The sequence below is a fragment of the Phaseolus vulgaris genome, chromosome 7 (genome assembly GCF_000499845.2).
Source record: "Phaseolus vulgaris cultivar G19833 chromosome 7, P. vulgaris v2.0, whole genome shotgun sequence".
In the NCBI taxonomy this organism is placed as follows: Eukaryota; Viridiplantae; Streptophyta; class Magnoliopsida; order Fabales; family Fabaceae; genus Phaseolus; species Phaseolus vulgaris.
Genome location: NC_023753.2, coordinates 26,802,913 through 26,816,955, shown reverse-complemented (window position 1 = coordinate 26,816,955; position 14,043 = coordinate 26,802,913). Strand labels below are relative to the sequence as shown.

Sequence of the window (14,043 nt, the reverse complement as noted above, 5' to 3'; positions counted from 1 at the left end):
AGCAAGTGTAGTGGGCGGCCGACCATTACTTGCGATGTTAATCGAGCAAATTTGGTGAGCGTTCGGCCGGCACTTGCGATGTTACGTTCGGCCAATACTTGCGATGTTAATCAAGCAAATTTGGTGAGCGTTCGGCCGGCACTTGCGATGTTAATCGAGCAAGCGGGCAACCGTTCTTTCGGGAAGGATTTCACCTGGAGTGAAAGCATCCAAGACCGAAAGTTTCTAGTTAACACTTAGAACTTTCAACAAAAGATCTTAATATACAATAGTTAGTGTTCTTAAATACAAGCCTTAACTGAAATAAAATTTTAAGTGACTCGTATTCCAAGTTCTGGGTATTAGCTTTTCGTCTAACGTTTCCAACCTATAGGCTCCATTCTTCAAGTTTTCTTTTACTCTGAACGGTCCTTCCCAGTTTGGTGCTAACTTCCCTTGTGCTGGATCTTTTCTTGCATCAGCTCTCATTCTCCATACCAAATCTCCTTCACTAAAAGTTCTCGGTCTTACCTTCGCATTGAACCTCTTACATGCTCTTCTTTTTACTGCTTCTTCTCTGATTTTGGCTTTCTCTCGAAGTTCTTCAATCAAATCTAATTCTGCCTTTAAACATTCATTGTTAACACTCCAATCTTCTATTTGTCTTCGTAATGTTGGTTCAGTGACCTCTATGGGCAACATAGCATCTGTTCCATATGTGAGATTAAATGGTGTTTCTCCAGTTGATGTCTGCGGTGTGCATCTATATGCCCACAATATTTCAGGTAACTTCTCGGCCCACAACCCTTTCGCACTTCCCAATCTTCTCTTTAGTTGACTGAGAATGACTTTGTTAGCTGATTCTGCTTGCCCATTTGTTTGCGGATGTTCAACTGAGGTAGTTGTAGACTTGATTCCCAAATCCGCATAGAATTCCAGAAGCTTTTTATCAGTGAACTGTCGGCCATTGTCAGTTATAATAGAATGTGGAATGCCGAATCTATAAATTATATTCTTCCACACAAATGTTTGAACTTGTTGAGCTGTTATTTTTGTCAACGCTTCAGCTTCTATCCATTTTGTGAAATAATCAACCGCAACAATCATGAATTTTGTTTGTCCTCGGCCTAAAGGGAATGGGCCGAGGATATCCATTCCCCATTTAGCGAATGGCCAGGGAGAAGCAATGCTTTGCAACTCTTGTGATGGTATATGGTTGAGGCTTCCAAATTCCTGACACTTCTTACAGGTTTTAACGTATTGATTGCAATCTTCACGTATTGTCGGCCAATAATATCCGGCACGACAGATTCTTGTTGCCATTGTTCGCGCACCACAGTGCAATCCACATAGTCCTTCATGAAGTTCTCGGATTACATGTTCAGCTTGCTCATGAGAAAGACACTTTAACAAAGGAGTTGAAAACCCTCTCTTGTACAGTTCATCCCCTATGAGGATAAAATTAGCGACTTTTCTAGCCATTCTAACATCAATTTCAATTCCTTGTTCTTGATTGTTAATCACTTCTTTGTATGATCGAATCCAATCATCTTTCGCTGTGGTAACAATCAAACATTCTTCCACTCCAACTATCAGATTGTGCAAGGTTTGTTGTAAAATGGAGTTGTGCTGAGGTTGTCTTCGTTGACTTGCCAACTTGGATAGAGAATCTTCTTTTGTGTTTTGTTCTCTCGGAATATGTATGATCTCGGCGGTGATAAAGGTTTCCATAATGCTTAAGACTTTGTGATAATACCTTAATAATAAGGGATCTCTTACCTGGTATTCACCTTTCATATGTCCCACCATTAATTGAGAATCACTCCGGCATATAACATTTTGTGCACCCATGTCTTTGGCAAAAACCAATCCTGCAATTAAAGCTTCATACTCGGCTTGATTATTTGAAGTTTTGAATTCAAATTTCAGAGCCATTTCCAAATGAAAGTTCCCTGGTCCTTCTAGCACGATTCCTGCCCCACTCCCTTTCTTGCTGGATGATCCGTCAACAAATACAATCCATGCTTCATGATCGGCTTCCGTTGTCGGCATTTGGATAATAAAGTCTGCTAATGCTTGTGCTTTGATTGCTCCTCGTGGCTCATATTTGATTCCAAATTCTGACAACTCTACTGACCATGCTACCATTCTTCCCGCAAGTTCAGGTTTTCTTAATACTTTGGCTATCGGGCAATCGGTTCTGACAATAACCTGATGATTCTGAAAGTATGGCCGGAGTCGCCTTGCTGTGTACACAAGTGTTAAGGCAATTTTTTCAACCCGTTGGTATCTGGTTTCGGCGCTTTGGAGAACTCTGCTCACGAAGTATATAGGCTTTTGTTCTGGATTTTCTTGTATCAAGGCTGCTCCTATGGCTTCGTGAGAAGTGGCAAGGTAGACGATGATAGGCAGAGTTGACATAGGTTTGACCAGGATGGGAGGTTTAGCTATCGTCTCTTTAATCGTTGCAAAAGCTTGCTCGCATTGTTCATTCCACGTGAACATTTCGGCCTTCCTCAACAACTTCACTATCGGTTTGGACTTCTCGGCAAGTATTGGCAAAAACCTTGCCAATGCATTTAACCTTCCTATTAACCTCTGAACTTCTTTCAAATTTATCGGATTCCTCATATTCATTATTGCTTCACATTTATCTGGATTTGCCTCAATTCCTCTGTTAGTCAACATGAAGCCGAGAAACTTCCCACCTTTGACTCCAAAAACACATTTTTCTGGATTCAATCGCAAGTTATACTTCCTTATCTGTGCAAATATTTCTTCAAGATCTTTCACATGGTTATCTACCGCATGAGACTTGACAATCATATCATCCACATACACTTCCATATTCTTTCCAATTTGTTTTTTAAACACCGTATCCATCAATCTTTGATATGTAGCTCCGGCATTTTTTAAACCGAAAGGCATGACCTGATAGCAATAGTTTGCCATATCGGTAGTGAATGCAGTCTTCGGGATGTCAGGTTTATACATTTGTATTTGATTGTAACCGGAATAAGCATCCAAGAAACTCATCATGGCTTGACCAGATGCCCCATCAACCAACCTGTCAATACTCGGCAAAGGATATGAATCTTTCGGACATGCCTTGTTCAAATCTGTATAATCAGTACACATTCTCCACTTTCCGTTTGCCTTCTTGACTAGAACTACATTTGCTAACCAAGTCGTATATTGGATTTCTTTAATGAAACCCGCCTGTAACAATTTTTCAGTTTCTTCAAGAGCAGCTTTTCGTCTTTCCTCTCCCAACTTCCTTCGTTTTTGAGCTATCGGTCTTGCTTCTCGGCAAACAGATAATTTGTGAGAAATGATGTTATGATCAATTCCCGGTATGTCTGATGCCTTCCAGGCGAACAAATCTTTGTTCATTCTTATTACTGCCACTAAGTCATCAATCATTTCTTCGGGCATACTACCCCCAACATATGTACATTGCGTTTCATCTTCGCCTAATTGAACCGATGTAATTTCTTCTCTTGGCTCTATCCTTTCATCATCATTCATTCTGGGATCCAAGTCCACCATTGCAACCATGTTTCTTGCTTCCATACTTCCGGTCGCCACTCTCGGCTCTTGGACCATCTTCAATCCGGTCGCATAACACTCTTTGGCTGCTTTTTGATCGACATATATGGTTGCTATGTCTCCCCGTTCTGTTGGAAATTTCATTGCCAAATGTGGCGTCGACACTATAGCTCCCAACTTATTCAACGAAGATCTTCCTAACAAGGCATTATAAGAAGTACGAGTATCTACCACCAGGTATCTGATTGTAATTGTTTTCGTTGCATTTCCTCTACCAAAGGTTGTCGGCAAATCAATATATCCTTTGGTGTCAACCTTTTCACCTGAAAACCCAATTATTTGCTCCTTCAAAAGAACCATGTCTTGTTCTTTCAAATGTAATTTTTTGAAGGTTTCCCAGAACAGAATATCGAATGAGCTCCATTGATCTACTAGAGTTTTCATTACCGCGTACCTGGCAATTTCAATTGTTATCACCATTGGGTCTCGTTGATCAGGATCAATATCTTGGAAATCTTCATCCGTAAATAACATAGGTGGCAAACTTCTTCTTTTGAAAACATAATTCACGGTCATGGTACCTCTCAAATATTTCTTTCCTATCGTATTATATGTTTCCTTTTCCGGAAAGCCTCCAGAGATGGTATTAATGAACCCCCTGACTGGCCTTCCCAAACTGCGTTGTCGGCTCCTTCTCTCTTGAGAATGGAGGTGGCTTCCTCCACTTCTTAGATCTCTTTTTTCATCTCTTCCTCCTCTTCTCTCCTTTCGATCGTTTTGTATATCAGTCGTTCTTCCAAATTTTTCTCCTCTACTCCTGACATCTTGTTCTGGACTTTGACTAGCCTTCATTCTTCCGACTCTAACAAAGCGTTTTAATTGCCCTGTCTGGATCAACTCTTCAATTCAGTCTTTCAGCGCTATGCATTCTTCAGTGTGATGGCCATGATTTTTATGGTACTGGCAACGTTTGTTGTGGTCAGCTCGATCTGGGGTTCGTGCTTTCCTTGGTGGCGGTATTACTTCAGTTGCCATCGCCTCTTGAAGTATTCGGGTCCGAGTTGTGCTCAATGGTGTGTATTGTTGAAACTTTCGGCCACGGGGTTCCTCTCTGAAACGTCTGCTTTGATATCCTGCCTCTCTTTCATTTGTTTTCTTCTCGTTCTTCACGTCCATCCTTGCCTGATTCCTAAAGTCCCTTAACTCCTCCATTTGCATGAACTTTGCAGCACGCCGTCTTAATTCATCAAGGCTTACGGCTGGTTTTTTGCATAAGCTATCGACAAATGGTCCCGGTCTCAAGGCAGTTATCATATGATGCATAGAAACTTCCGGACTGAGGTTTCTAATACTTAAAGCCATCCTTCCAAAGCGTTCCATAAAAGCTCGCAGTGACTCATTCTGTTCTTGTCTTATGTTTACGAGAGCTATAGATGTTAAGTGATGTGGTCTACTTGTAGCGAATTGAGCTCCAAACTTTTCTATCAAAGTGTCAAAACAATCAACAGATAAGGGTGGTAGCCAGGTAAACCAGCTCAGAGCTGCTCCTTTCAAGGTAGTTGGGAAAACCCTACATAGAATGGCGTCGTTCCACGTGTACAGACTTATTTGAGTTGTGTATATTGCAACATGTTCATCTGGATCTGTGCTCCCATCATACTTCTCTATTGTTAGACTCTTCCAATTGTCAGGTAATGGGGTCTCTATTATAGTCTCAGAAAACGGGTGTCTTCTGGCTGGCGTTTCCACAGCAACACCGGAAGTCTCAGGTATCTTCCTTTGTGTAACCCCGAAACTCTCTTCCTTGTTCTCTCTTTCATTAACGAAGTTTCTCGGGGAAGTATTTAACGCTGTTTCTCCATTCAATCTTTGTCTCATGTAAGCATTCTCAGCTCTCAACATGTTCAACTCCTCTTCATTACTCTTCTTCAGTGTCTCAAATTCCTCTTGCAATTGTATTAACATGGCCATAGTCATGGCGTTCTGACAATCTTCTTGTTCTCTAGAATGTTTTCCTCTTTCGCTCATTTTGTTTCTCGGCCCCACGGTGGGCGCCAAAATGTTCTTACAAGGACCTAGAAACAAACTCCCTTCGCCTTCCACCCGTTGACCTCTCGGCCTTCGCTTCCGGACTCCCTTCTCGGTGTGATCTTTCGGCTTATTTGTTCTTGGTTTGTATTTGGTTCGAAAATCTTTCACGTTTTATTGAATTGCTTGACGGACACTTCCCGGTCAACTTTAATTTACTCCATTTGATCTTTCGGTTTTTGGTCTCGACTTCCTCTCACAGATGGGTGTGCGTACCTGAAAGGTGCTCCGATGCCAAAGTTAGATTCAGTTTTACAAGATATTAGAATGAATTCAACCCCCTTACCTCTCAGGATGACCCTCTATTTATACTACTCTTTTATTGGGCCCAGAAGTTATTTGGGCCTTTTCTCTTTGCATTAAACATTTACTACACACACCTACATATTTGGGCCCAGTTTCATGGGCTTTTGCTTAATAATAATTTCAATTGACCTTTTTTAGTTCACTTTTGGGTTGAACTCTCGGCCCAATCAGTTTCATGGGCTTTTGCTTAATAATAATTTCCATTCTATTTTATTTCTTTCGTTATTTAGTTTACTTTCGGGTTGAGCTCTCGGCTTAGTACACATTGCTTTCGGTCCAATCTCTCGGCCCAGTACATAAGTGTAAGTTGAGAATATAAGGATTGAGTAAATATTGATAGTTGATTAAAAACAAAAATTTGTAATTAATGTTGGATTGGTGTACATATGAAATAATTGTTTTAATTAGTAATATGCATATGTTGAAAGAAATGGATGGTTCTAGTAAGTTGGTAAAGCTATTGAATGAATTAATATGTTAGTTTGAGTTGAATTTGAATTAGAAATAGTTTATTGGTATTATAACATGTATGAACATATGAATATTTGATTTGTGAGAAACATTTATCATTAATCCCAAGTGATAAGTTCAGGAAGATTCATTACTTGAGAAAATTCCTCAAGATAAAAATCAAGATAAGAGTAGAGAACTCGTAATACTTTCAAAAGTAATTTCGTTCAATTTCAAAAGTAATTTTGTAAGAGGGTTGACTCTCTTTTATAAGGAGCATGCCCCAATTTTAAAGAGGAAAAGACACTCTTAAAGTGTTTAGAAACTTTGAGAGACTCAAAGAAAAGCATAAGACCATTTAAGCTAAAGTTAACTCAATTAATCATATATATATATATATTAGTTAGTTAACTTCTAATTAATCATAACACATGGACGGTTCTTTAAAATTACAGAAAGGCACATGATAGCTCCTAAAATTAAGGAAAAACTCATAATTACATCTCCAAGAAACACATATGGTGCATGAATTGGTAGAAAGTCACGTGAAGTAGTTACAACCATCATTACACCCATGAAAGTTACATGTGATGGTTAATAACTCTTCATGTAACTTTCCTACCTTATAATTTTTTTCCCACATAAGCATTGAGTGTCTTTTGGATTGTAGAATATTTCAAGATAATCAAAGATATTTTATTATATAAGAGTTTACAACAACTAAAAGTTTCTTTATATATTTGTGTTTGTGTGTGTGTGGGTGTGGGTGTGTGCATGTGTGTATGTAAATAAATCGTAACAAAAAATGTGTTTCCTTATAAAGCTTAAGGTAAATACAAGATCAAGACTTTCTATATCAAGCAAACATTAAGGAATGAATTGAAGATTTCATATTGATAATAAAGATAAATCAAAGATTAAATATTAGTAAAATAATTGTTGCAACAGTCATTTGTAGAAGCCTATATAGAAGGATATAGAACTAGTACATACAATTCTTTTAATCTTCTAGTACTCAAATAGTGTTAAGTGTTCTTTATAAGTGAGTGAAACCATTGTAATTCTTCACAAGGTGAAGTAAACCCATAAGTTGAAATTGCTTTCTCTTTGAGATTTTATTCTTATTTTGTTTTGTGAGGTATTAATCTCAAAGGGGTTAAGATGGTATAACTAAGAGTATTTTGTGTACTCGAATAATCAAGAGTGATTTGTGTATTCGTTGTAACCAAGAATGATTTGTGTAATTATTTGAATCAATTGATTTTATTAGTGGAATCTCCTAAACAACTTGCTTAAAAGATAATTTGATGAATATAGTCTATGTGTTTCAGTAAACCAATATAAATTACTTTATATTATTTCTATTGTTTATATGCTAGACGATGATATAGTCTAATTCTCTACAAAAAGATTTCAAAACTTTACTCAAGCTCCTTCTAAAATTATTTGTTCCAACAAGAAAAAAGCAAGATAAGTCCCTCATTTTTCTCAAGAAAAACCCTTTGTGAATGGAAATGGTTTGTCAGACTAAATCCAAAGAAAGATGGTTAATATATTGTCAAACTTGCGAAGTTGTTATAAGGAGTTAGAACTAATAATATATTATGTCTTTCCACTAAGGCTTTGTTTGCATATGAGTGAATACTATTTACTTGAATTGAAAAGTGAATAAAATATACATTTGTATCTATATAATTGTGAGGAAAGAAAACTGATTAGTTGCCCGAGAAAAAATAATGTTTCGTGTGTAACGAAGAAAGGCAATGAAACCAACAAAAAAATTACATATGACTAAAAAATCAAAATTATCCTTGACTTTTTATACATACAAAATAACATTATATAAATATATATATATATATATATATATATATATTACAATAATAATAATAAATTATAAAAAATAATCATAAATATAAATATAAATTACATATTTAATAATAATTAAAATAAACTTATTAAATAATAATGTTAATAATAATAAAAAATCAATTTTAATTTGATTTAATGAAAATATTTTTTTTAATGTATTTATAATAAAAATAAAATTATTCAATAAAAATAAATATTATATAAATATTTTAATTAACTTAAATCTATAAAAAAATCTCATATTTTATTATTCAAATATTTTTAAAGATAAAGATAAATTTGTAAACTTAGATTTTACATATTTTAAAAAAATTAAAAATTCTCTCACAACCATCATATCACTCACAAATCTCAATAAATTTTTCTCACAAATTCACTTTAACATACCTTAATCTAAATAACTCCATTTTCTTTATATTTTCCTCTCAAATCATTTCAAATTCACTCCCTCAAATCTTCTCCCTAATCCAAACACAACCTAAGTAACAATTTGACATTAAATAAAGCATAGTGTAAGATTTTGTATGGAATAAATAACATTTTAAATTACTTACAAAAATTATAGTTATATATAAAATTTCTTATTTATAGTTTAAAAGTGAAAAAAAAAACATTATATCAACAACTTTGTAATGCTGAACTGAGAATAGCAAAACAAAATCGAATTCAATTTACTTCTTGTTGAGACTTATGTTTTATCCTTATTAATTTACAATTTGTAAGTCACTTTTATTTATTACTTTCTACTTTGAATATCCTTTTGCTCTTCATTGTTACTTTTTCTTTGAATTTTAATATTTACTTGAAAATCCTCAATTGAATTTTGTTTTCATCATGAATGAAATATATATTATTTTACATCTTAAAAATCAAACACCTTTCTTAAAAATAAACATAAAAGTCGTTTTGATAGATTCAATTGGCATCTGCGATTTCATATATTTTTTAACATGTATAGTTCTATTCAATACATTCGAATTAAAAATCTTCATAGACAGTTAGCAAAACACAAATATAAAAGATTATTTTTTTGTACTTAAATAAAATACTTTTAGTTATTAAATTTTTTCATCGAAAATAATTTTACTTTTTTTTCTAGACATTAAAATACTTAATTATTTTTATGATTTATAGTGTACATCATTTGGTCTCTTTCTTTATGCAATTACATCTATATGGTTCATTGCTACTATTGTATGACTAATACACTTATATCAACTTGTTAAAGATAAAATTAATTAATTTAAATTTAAATACTTCCAGAGCAACTTCTTTTATTTTGCTATTCTAAAATATTATTTACTTCTAGTCATATTCTATAATGGAGTTTTAATTTCATTTTACTTTTAAAAAAATCAACTTGAATTTATATTTTTTAAATTATTTGTTTACATAATGTTATTTTTTTAAAAATCTTTTTCAAATATCAAATAATTAACAATTATTTTGTAAGCGATTATCATACTAGTAATGGAAAGAACTTTGAAACCAAGACTAGTGATAAACATTTCGACTCCTTTACCTTAAAGACATATCTCTTACGGAAGTTCTTTACATAAATTTTTGTATCAATAAATAAAATGTTTTAATATAAATCTGATATATGAATTCTTATATGAACTTTCGGTAATTTTGAAAACCCATATTTTTTAAACTCATTAAGATATTAATTTTATTGATAAAAAAACTGATGTAATCCTTATTTGTGTTGATTAAAAACTCGTGTAATCCTTCAAGAAGTACAATTTTCCCGTTATAATTTGAAATGTTTGTATTCATTTCTAATTTCGTTTTTCAATATTTCTTACTTTAGAAAACGTTTTCACAAATCAGATTAGCATTAATATTATTTCAAATGGACCGACCTGTTTGAAAGAATTTCCTTCATTTTAAAAGGAAAAAAAAAACTCATAAGTACTTTCGGAAGCTAATAAATTTCCTTTAAAAAGGTGCTGTAGAAACATTTTAGAAACATTCAATATCCAAGTGTTAATAAAATTTTAGGTTACTATGACACGTAAAAAAATAAATCTACGTGGCCCAGATGTGCATTCAAGGGTATATTTTGATATTCCCTCAAAAGGTTATGAAAAAGAATTGGAGAACTTGGATATTGATATATGCGGTTCTTGGTTTCGGCAACAATAAATTGATATATAATTAATTTGCCGACATATGCAGTATCTACCATTCACACCCAATGAGTATAACTGTGACATAATAACAATACAAGCACCGATGGAAGTCATTGACAAAATTAACATTTTCAGTCAAATGTATCAGCTAGAGTTCCCTTTACGAACCGCAGCAAGCAGATTTTTGAGCGGATTGAGAAGATCCCGGTCCATTATCAGGTTGGTTAATCTTCAGTGTCGAGGGCTGCAAAAGGACAAACGAAACTCAATGCAAAAAAATTGATAATTAAATTTAGTTAGGGCTTTCTCATTCTACCAAGCACAAAACCTTGTATTAAAAGAATGGTTTACTCTTGCATTGATCAATAAGTTTGTAATCAGAAATTTATGCAATATGAACTGTCACAAGATACACACTCATCATCACTAGGGAGAAAGTTCAAAACAAAAACCTCAGTCTTTGAGTCATTATCTGCAAGTCTTTGCTTGATGTCCCGGGCTATTGAAAAGAAAACCTCATCCACGTTCATGTTGGTTTTTGCACTCTGCATAACCATAATCTCCGTATTAAAAACATATCAACAATTTTGGCATGTTCAGCAAGAGCAACAAGTGCCATAGTACCACTTACCGTCTCAAAAAACTTGATGCCATATTCATCTGCAAGAGCTTGGCCCTTTGAAGTTGGAACAGCCTAAGGATAACATTGTCCCGCATCAAATAGTGCGTAGTAACCATAGGAGACACATATCCAAGCATAATTAAAAAACAAAGAACAAGTGAGAGTAACTAGGACAAACCCTTTTGCTTTCATCCATGTCAGCTTTGTTCCCCACTAATATCTTGTTGACATTATCAGAAGCATGCTGTTCAATGTTGCGAATCCAATTCCTGATGTCTGAGATGAAATGGAATTAGTAAGTCAAATTGTTAATCTACTGAAATTATAAAGTTCAAAATTAGACTTAACTGAAAAATACTTGTTCAACTAATACATGGTGCTTTAAGGAAACACAGATTGGAGAACAATATTGGGTTGGGGGGATAATAGAAGACCGAAAAATTAGAGGAAGGAAAACTCACTGTTAAAAGATGACTCGTCAGTGACATCATACACAAGCAAAATACCCATTGCTCCGCGGTAATAGGCTGCAAAAGAAGGATCAAAATCAATAAAAACATGGGAAGAAGCTCAAATTTGCATGCTTGAAAGAGGCGGGATAGTTGACTGATATTATGATAGAAATCATATTCACAAACAAAGCAACACCCTACAGCAAAAATATTACATTCGTAAAAGGAAGCAAAGTAAACTTTAATAAGTTTAAAAGCCTTGATGTTTATAAAAACATATGACGTTATAAACAGCAGGAGGCAAACACTGAAGATCCAACTAATCGACAAGCCTCATCATAATACACAGAATTCTTCAAACAAGGACCTCATGAATAATGGAATACAGTTATCATCTCAAACAGCCACCAATATAAATACCACCACGTCATATCAAGCATATTAGACATTTAAACCGACAACTGAAATTTTAACACACCAAATCACAGCTGACGGGTTTAAGATAAAATGGTTTAGCAATATAGAGAAAAAGGAGAAATATATATATGCAATCAATAATAGCCAAAATACAGTCATCAGAACCAAGATACAATCAACAATTACATTCAACTAGTTCCTACACAAATTGAAAGAAAAGAATGTAGATAAATACGTAAATAACCATTGTTAAGTTTTAAGATTGTGAGAAGTACACATTGCAATAGAAGTGATTAATAAGTTGGATATAAAGAATCACAAGCTCTGACCAAACATTATAGAGCATACTAGGACTCTGGGAGGAGCGGAAACAAAACACATACAATGTAAAATACTAACCAGTTGTAATAGTTCGAAACCTCTCTTGACCAGCTGTATCCCATATTTGTAATTTGATTCGCTTGCCATCGAGCTCTATGGTCCTTATTTTGAAATCAATGCTGAAAAAAAAAAACATCCTAGTAAGATCAGAGGCAACTCCTCACAAGTTAGGTGGTTTCACGAAAAAAGAACCTACCCAATGGTCGTGATGAAACTTGTAGTGAAAGATCCATCCGAGAATCGCAATAGAAGGCAACTCTTACCCACACCTGACCATAAGAAGAAAAATAAAATAGTGAGATGCAAACGCACTACTGAAGAGTTGCCACATTTTACTCAATAAGTGATTTTCAGACACAAGCTAACAGGTGAGCTGGATTTTAAAATTTAGGTACTAAGCAAAGAAATACCCACTTTTTTCAATATTAGACTGGGAAAAGTTCCCAAATTTTCCAACGTTTGAAAGCAACCAATCCAGTGAACAACTACTACCCTGTAACAACCTTTCTTTTGCAATTTCTTTGACAATTAACCACTAGCTCCATTCATCACAGTAAACTCACAACCACAGCATTCACTTGAAAAAAAAAAGTACTAATCATCCATTTACGGCTTAAACTCACAGAGCGGTTAGCACCAAATCGGGTCAATTTAAACCCCAAACAAACATTCACCAATAAAAAAATCAGAATCAAAAACCGGATCGAATCGAGTCACAGCTAGGGAACCGAAGAATTATAAGATAAGACTGAAAACAAAATAAATTACCGCTATCGCCGATTAGGAGAAGCTTGATGAGAAAATCGTAATCGGCTCGAGCTCTTGCAGGAGGAGCGGCCATAGAGAGGAAGAGGAGAGTAGAAAAAGGTGATCCAGCGAAGTGGGGTGGAATTGGAAATGATGAGAATTTGTGGTGAAGGGAAAGTGTGGGGTGAAGTAGAAGCGATTGCGAAGTGGTTGGAGAAAGGGAGAAAATGGAAGAGAGGAAGGTAGAATCGAGATCTGAAAGGGAAAGGGAAAGTGAAAGTGAAAGAGAAGGTGTTCTCTTGTGTGGTGAAGCGTTGAAAAGTGCTTTTTTTTTAGGCAAATCAAATTCCAAACACTGTGCATCTTTATCTCCCACTTCTCAATTATAACTCCGTTCCACGACCAAATTCCGTAACTCCTTCAACCGCTCATCAAAATATTTAAAATTATCGTTAATTATATAGTATTATTGTATGTACAAATTTTATTTAAAATTCTGTATTAATTTTTTAATTAGTTCATAGTGTAAAAAAAAGTTATATGTATATGTTATTTCACCTCGTTTCTAACTTTCTTGTAAGTTTTGTTTGACATTATTAATATTTGTATACAGAATAACATAATTAATTTGTTTGACTTCATTTGTAACATCTATTTTCAAAGAAAATGAAATCGTCACAACTTCAGACTAATATAATATGAAGAAAATAATATTTCTAATCTCATTTGAAAATTAAATTAAATATTTATTTTTAATATTGATATCTCTAACTTCAAGAACAATATTAATATATTTCTGAATAAGTTCAATGTTGAATAATTATATGGCGGTAGTATATTATGAATATATTGAATTTGTATAAAATTTTATTTTTTTAAATTTGAATATTTTAAATTAAAATTTAATTAAGTTATTTTTTGAATTTTAATATAAAAACACGTACACAGTAAATTCAAAGTAACAATTCCAGTTTACAGCAAAATTAAATATTAAGACATAATTAAAAAATATCAATAATTAAATATTCAATAAGACAAAAAAAAT

General features: G+C 34.1%; 2 protein-coding genes across 2 annotated transcripts; both read right to left on the bottom strand.

Annotated features, from left to right (window-relative positions):
* Positions 1–4,434: 4,434 nt before the first annotated feature.
* Positions 4,435–5,505, bottom strand: LOC137829333 (uncharacterized). Its single transcript, XM_068636143.1, has one exon. The coding sequence runs from the start codon at positions 5,503–5,505 to the stop codon at positions 4,435–4,437; it is 1,071 nt and encodes a 356-aa protein (XP_068492244.1).
* Positions 5,506–10,328: 4,823 nt separating this feature from the next.
* Positions 10,329–13,428, bottom strand: LOC137829506 (ras-related protein RABE1a-like). The gene is made up of 8 exons (XM_068636313.1): positions 13,020–13,428; positions 12,448–12,520; positions 12,270–12,370; positions 11,463–11,528; positions 11,180–11,277; positions 11,011–11,073; positions 10,832–10,924; positions 10,329–10,623 (listed from the first exon to the last, which is right to left on the bottom strand). Exons 1-8 carry the CDS (start codon positions 13,090–13,092, stop codon positions 10,540–10,542), a joined length of 651 nt encoding a protein of 216 aa, XP_068492414.1. The 5' UTR covers positions 13,093–13,428; the 3' UTR covers positions 10,329–10,539.
* Between the last annotated feature and the right edge of the window lie 615 nt (positions 13,429–14,043).